This window comes from Mesocricetus auratus, unplaced genomic scaffold, assembly GCF_017639785.1.
Source record: "Mesocricetus auratus isolate SY011 unplaced genomic scaffold, BCM_Maur_2.0 Super-Scaffold_100023, whole genome shotgun sequence".
Lineage (NCBI taxonomy): Eukaryota > Metazoa > Chordata > Mammalia > Rodentia > Cricetidae > Mesocricetus > Mesocricetus auratus.
Window position 1 is genome coordinate 20,424,389 of NW_024429204.1, and position 6,570 is coordinate 20,430,958.

Genomic DNA, 6,570 nt, shown 5'->3' on the forward strand with positions numbered 1-6,570 from the left:
TAAGAGCAACTGTCCACTCTCTCTGAGGACCCGGATTGATTCCCAACACCCACATGGCGGTTCACAACTCCTGATACTCTCTTCTCTCAACAAACAGGCATACACGTGACACACAGATACACATGCAAATTACTAGTACTATAGCCTTTAACTGGTCATCCAAACTCTGGATTTGCTGACTATATAATCTAATTTATCTCATCAACTCCCTAGTCTAGCTCTTTAGAGCTTCCTAGTATCACAAATTCTTAACCTAAAATTAAGAGCCCTTTCTGGCTCATACTCCATGAAGACCTGTGCTATGCAACTTCACAAAGTCCTACTCATCAATCCACAGCAAAATCTCCCTACTCTCGCTTTTAGCACTTCATTAAACTATACGTTTTTTACTATTTACTACAAAAAGAAAAGTTGCAAGTAGCCCAGGCTGGTCTTGCTATGGAGCAGAGGATGAATTTGAACTAAAACAAATGTACAGAAATCAAAGAGTTACAGACTTGTCAAAGTACAGAAATAGATAATGGCTATTCTGACTCTAATAGGAAAAAGAAACCACAGAAAATGCATTCAACAACTCATAAGGTTACATGAACTCATATGAAAATAGGGGTTTAAAAAAAGCCAGTTAATCCCAGCATTCGGGAGGCAGACGCAGGTGGATCTCTGTGAGTTCGAGGCCAGCCTGGTCTACAAAGAAGTTCCAGGACAGCTTCCAAGACAATACAGAGAAACCCTGTCTCGAAAAAAAAAAAAAAAGCCAGTTAAACAGTATCATACTATTCGGTGAAATCATACAAGCTAAGAAAAAACAAAACATAAATCTTAACAGAGATAACATCCAAACTGTCAAAAAGAGCTTGGACTGGGCAGAGCAGTACTGCTAAGAAGTTCTGCTGTCAAGGACAAGGTGGTGACCTGAGAATATACCATCAGCTTCACAGGCACAACCATGGAATGGGCTTCAAGAAGCTGCCCCTCAAGCACCTAAAGAAATCTGGAAATTTGGCATGAAGGAGATGGGGACTCTAGATATGCAAACTGATAGCAGGTTCAAAACAGCAACATTGCACATTGTATCCACATTCGTCTATAAAATGTAACAAACTCTACATATTAGTAACTTAAGTAACCGATGCCACATTTAAAGAATCTACAGTCCAGGCAGATGACAACTAACCTGCTGACAGTCAAAGCTACAGAACTGCCTCAAGAAAAGAAAAGTACAATGTAGTTAGGGGTCTCAGTACCTTCAGAATGTAAAGGTCAGTCTCCAATATTAAACAAGACAAAATCAAACCAATGAATTAGAATGAATACACTTAACCACTCAAAGTGCCATCTCTGCTATCTATTGATAAATGAGAATGGGAATTAGGACATTTTCAAATACCAGGGTAATACGGAGTTAATCCTTTGAAGCATACATTTGATTTAAAGGAAGGGACTGAATATAAAACCTCCACATTAAAAAGCTTTTCAAATATCAAGGTATTTTATTCTTGGTATTGATGATGTTTTGTAATAGGAATCTGTTATCCTTTAAGACTACTCATTTCTTTAAATCCAATTTAACACTTCGTGACCAATTAGAAGCTCTACAAAAATGCCTTCATTTATAGAAGGGAGGAATACTTTACTTCAAAAAGATAAAATGTGGTCAAGTGAACACCTTCAGTCCCAGCACTCCCCAGGCAGATCTGAGGTCAAGGCCAGCCTGGTCGACATCGTGAGCGCTAAGACAGCCAGAGCTACACAGAGAAACCCTGTCCCAAAAAAAAATCCAAAAAAGATAAACTATGTGCTGTAAAGTCTGGCCCAGAGACAATCCAACAAGATTGTATGTGCTTCAGGGGTTCAACTTCCATATGGTATGTACGGCATGTACACATCACGCCTAGCTAACTTCTCTGTCATTACTGACAACCAAGCTGGGGCAGTGATGGCGCATGCCTTTGGACTCAGCACTCGGGAGGCAGAGGCCAACTCTGTGTGAGTTCAAGGCCAGCCTGGTCTAGAGAGTTGAGTTCCAGGGCAGCCAGTGCTGGGAAGTGAAACCCCACATCAAAAATAATAAATTAATTAAACAAATAAATAAAGGTAATGACAACAAACTTCATCTACTATCTGTCAAGTTCTGCTCTAGAATACAGTGCTAACAGAAAAACTAAAAACTAAGCCGCTATAGTTTCATTTGACTTAGGGAGAAATACAAGTAAGAAAAGTTGGGAGATTATAGACATCCTTGAAGGTTGCAATTCCTAGACCAGAGTGCAGAATAAAAAAAAAAAAAAAAAAGAGGACCAGTTTGTAATTTTGACTAAGAAATGTTTACCCTACCCTGATCTCTGCCCATGCCTGCACCCGAGAAACAAATCGTGAAGTCAGGAGTTCCAATTTATGAGCACCAATTTCAGAGCTCAGAAAAGACGATCGTCTCTCCCGAGTCCCCACGGAGACACAGACTCACTTTCTAGAGCGACCCCAATACCTGACTAAGGTCTTCTGAACCCCGTGGACGCCGCTGCGTCACTCGCCACCCCAGCACCCCTACCTCCCTCCCCCAGGGTCGGCCCTCCACCTCTGCCAAAGTGGGGTGATGCTTTCCCTCGGGACTCTTTCCGCCCCCCATTAAAAAAAAAAAAACCCTGGCGCTGGCCCTTGAGCCAGGCAGGAAGCGTCCCCGCGAGGTCCCCACCCGCTGCAAAGCCCTCCTGCTGATGCTGCAGCGGCGGCGCGGACGGGCCTCGGGAGGGACCTCCCCGAGGCGCCTTTTCAGAACTTTCCACCACTTTCCCGTGCGTGCGCCTCCCCGGGGGCCCATGCCCTCGTCTGTCATCACCACAGACCCGCTAGGGCTCGCGGCGGTGGGGCGACAGGCTGTCGTTCGCGCCTCCGCACCACGCGGCCTGAGCCCTCCGGCCCCGACGGGACCTCGCCGGACCGCGGACCCGGGGAGGGGCGGGGGAGGGAGGGAGGGGAGCGGCCCGCACCACCCCGGGCCCCCGGGGCTACGCCGCGCCTCCAGCTCTCCCCCGGCGCAGGAGGAGGAGGTGGCGGCAGCCGCTCGGCCCGCTCGCAGCCCGGTCCGCCTCTCCGGAACCTCCGGCCACCCCGCCAGCCCCCGCGCGGCGCGCGGGTCCCCTCGGCTCGCCCGTCCTCCTCCCCGCCTCCCGGCCCCCCGAGCGCGGCTCCACCCAGGTAGGGCCCAAGGGCTCCCCGCCCCGGGCCGGGCCGGGCCGGTACTCACTCCCTCCGCCGCCGTGGACGCGGTGGATTTCTCGGCGGCTCGGGTCGAGCCGGGCCGGCTCCGGCCGTGGTCCTTGAGGCTGAGGAAGTCGCCCGACAGGTCCAGAGAGTCGGCGGCCGACGAGGCGGTGGAGCGACTGTGCAGCTCCAGGCTGCTGCGGAGAACCACCATGGTGTCGCGCTGCAGGAGCCGGAACCCGTTGTGAGGGAGAGCAGCGGGCCGCGGCTCGCAGGCTGCTGTCTCTCTCTCTCTCTCTGTCTCTCTCTCTCTGTCTCTCTCTCTCTGTCTCTCTCTCTGTCTCTCTCTCTCTCTCGCTCCTCTCTCTCTCCTCTCTCTCTCAGGCGCTGCCGCGCTCCGAATTCTGGCGCCACAAACTGCGCGCCCAGCGGCCTCAGCGTGCGCGCGCCGAATCCCTCCGCCGCCGGCCACGCCTCCCCGCCGCCGGCCACGCCCCCGCCGCCGGCCACGCCCCCCGCCGCCGCTAGCCCGGGCGGACGAACCCGGGGCTCTCCTCCCTCCTCTCTGGCGAGCGCGGGAGCCTGTGCGCGCTGGAACCGGGACTCCAGCAAGCAGGGTGGAGGAGGGAGGGCCTAGCAGGAACTTGCGAGTTCTTTCTTCCTCCTATAGTTCCGGCTCGCCGCCTCCAGTGGAGGGAGACGGAGCGAGCGGTGCAGCGTCTCGTTTGGAATTTTGGCGCGCGAGTGGACCCGGAGGCCCCTTTGGCCACCTGCCGGCTGCTTCCCGCCATCTGGGCTTCAAACGCAAAAAAAAAAAAAAAAAAAAAAAAAAAAAATCCCTAAACCGCTGCAAGCACTCTCTCTGCCTCTGCCTTTGAGACGGAAGAGGTTTTTGTTGATGAGCGAACGAAAAATAAATTGACTACCGGAAATAAAAACCTAATCGTCCCTAAAGAGAGTTCAAAGAGCTGACAATAGCTATTGGCAATACACACCAGGGATGAGACTGTTAAATCGTAATCTTACAAAAGCCTAACTTGTTGTGAACTGTTAAAGATAACTAAGACATGCAAGCTAATGGTCAGCCACCTTATAACTGACCAAATTATTTAATGTGCTTAGGACTTTGTATGTATTCGTGCTAAGGACAAATGCAATTCATTAACAGAGACGAACTTTAGCCTGCTGCATATGTCAAGGTTAAACCTAAAACAAGTAACTAAAATCAATTTTTTAAAAAAATCAGACACGGCCAGGCGTTGGTGGCGTACGCCTTTAATCCCAGCACTTGGGAGGCAGAGGCAGGCGGATCTCTGTGAGTTCGAGGCCAGTCTGGTCTACAAGAGCTAGTTCCAGGACAGCCTCCAAAGCCACAGAGAAACCCTGTCTCGAAAAAAAAAAAAAATCAGACATACTTAAGAGATTAGAGGGCAGTCCTCAAAGAGATCTGCAGAACTTGGCATTTGATTGACAGCGATATCAACTTCTGGTAGCAGCCGCTGAGGCTATCCCCAAAGAAGATGGGCAGCAAGGGACTCCACCTGGCCCTGCTTCAAGTGTAGTCACTCAGACCAGCTGGCAAAACTGTCCTGTTGCACACACCACCAGGGCCTTGTCCCAAGTGTGGACACTGGTTGACTGCTGTACTCTGCCTCGAAAGAGTAGTTCTATTCCCCCAGAAATCCTATAAAGACTTAACGGTGCTTCTCTGAGTGGTGGTGTGAGACTGAGTCCTCTGCCCCAAAACAAGTCATCAAGATCACCTTGGAGTAGCCCAGGATGGCTGTCCAGGTAGCAGGTAAATGCCATTCTTAATTGATACAAAGGCCATTTGTCACACACACACAAAAAAAGTCTTGCAAAATAAGTGATGTCTAGATGTTTCAATTTGATAGGAAAATGTATCATTGAGTTTCTAACCTTTCCAGCTCTGGCCCATTTTGATTAGAGATACATTCTTTCTTTTTTTTTTTTTTTTTTTTTGCTTTTTTGTTTTCTTTTTAAACACAGGGTTTCTTTGCATAAACCTGGCTGACCAGGAACTCCCTCTGTAGATTAAGTTGGCCTGGAACTCACAGAGATCCACCTGCCTCTGCCTCCCAAGTGCTGGGACTAAAGGCGTGTGCCACTGACCCCCAGGGTCCAGACGTCCATAGCCAATTCTTTGTTGTGAGACAGAAGAGACTGGGATCCTAGTGGGCATTTGTTGGACCCTGACACCTGTCTATAATACGACTACTTTCCACTGTACCGCCACGCCCATTTTCTGTGCTGCGGGTTAAATCAAGCGTTTCTTTCATGGTAGGCAAGCATTCTACCAACCGAGCGACATCTCCAGCCATCTGCATTTTAATTAAAAAGGATTTATGAGGAGGAATGGCTCAGTGGTGAAGAGCACTGGTTGTTCTTCCAGAGGACTCGGGTTCAATTCCCAGCACGCACATGGCAGCTCACAACTGTCTGTAATCCAGTTCTAGGGTACCCTACACCCTCCTGCAGGCAAAACACCAATGCACAGAAGCTAAAAAAGAAAAAAAAATTAGTCTGGCGCTGGAAAAATAGCTCAGTAGTTGTGAACACTTACTGTTCTTTCAGAGGAGGGAAGTTCTGTTCCTGTTACCAATGTTAAAAAAAATGGAGGGGGGAATTTATGCCCAGTCATAATGCTTAGCATTTGCCCAGAGAGATATGAGAATGATGACACGATCATAACTTGCAAGTGATGCAGTTTTGTTTGTTTGTTTGTTTTGTTTCAGGTACTCAGTCACATGATACCAGAGAGAAACCCCTGCTTTAGGGGACTTAACAAAACATTAATGTGGTTTCTAACAGCTATGTCAGTAGGATGATTTCCCCTCCATTCTTTCACCCTTACTAAAACCTCTGCTTGGGAAAGGTAAACACTGCTAGGAAATTGTACTATTTGCCAACACTTAATGATAGGCCCTGACTCCCCCCTCCGTGAGAACATTTACTAAAGAGATCTTATAACTGTCAATATGTATCATGTATCTTTGCCAATTCAGAGTCTCTCTTAAGGACCCGAGAGTCTTTCCTTGGAAACAGAGTCATCAGGGAGGCAAACAGTTAACTCTTGAAGACTCTGTCGGAGGACTATACTTAAAATAACTGTGATTTACAGGATTATGTGCCCGCAACTATTTGTATTGGGAAAACTGATAAAACCATTGGTTTTTTTTTTTGTCATTTTGTTTTGTTTTGGCTTTTGGTTTTGTTTGTTTGTTTTTTGGTTGATTCAGGGTTTCTCTGTATTGTTTTGGAGGCTGTCCTGGAACTCACTCTGTAGACCAGGCTGGCCTCGAACTCACAGAGATCTGCCTGTCTCTGCTGCCCTAATGCTGGGAT

At 48.4% G+C, this 6,570-nt stretch overlaps 1 protein-coding gene across 3 annotated transcripts in view; it reads right to left on the reverse strand.

The window, feature by feature from the left end:
- The window catches only part of Atad2 (ATPase family AAA domain containing 2), a 46,114-nt gene extending 42,472 nt beyond the window's left edge, over positions 1 to 3,642 (reverse strand). For 2 of the 3 annotated variants that reach the window (XM_040730443.1, XM_040730442.1), the window contains exon 1: positions 3,248 to 3,642. In XM_040730443.1, the coding sequence (XP_040586377.1) occupies positions 3,248 to 3,418 (171 nt within the window). In that variant the 5' untranslated portion in view covers positions 3,419 to 3,642. Of the gene's footprint in view, positions 1 to 2,846; positions 2,952 to 3,247 lie in introns of those variants that run through there. The other variant, XM_040730444.1, reaches the window with a different exon arrangement.
- Between the last annotated feature and the right edge of the window lie 2,928 nt (positions 3,643 to 6,570).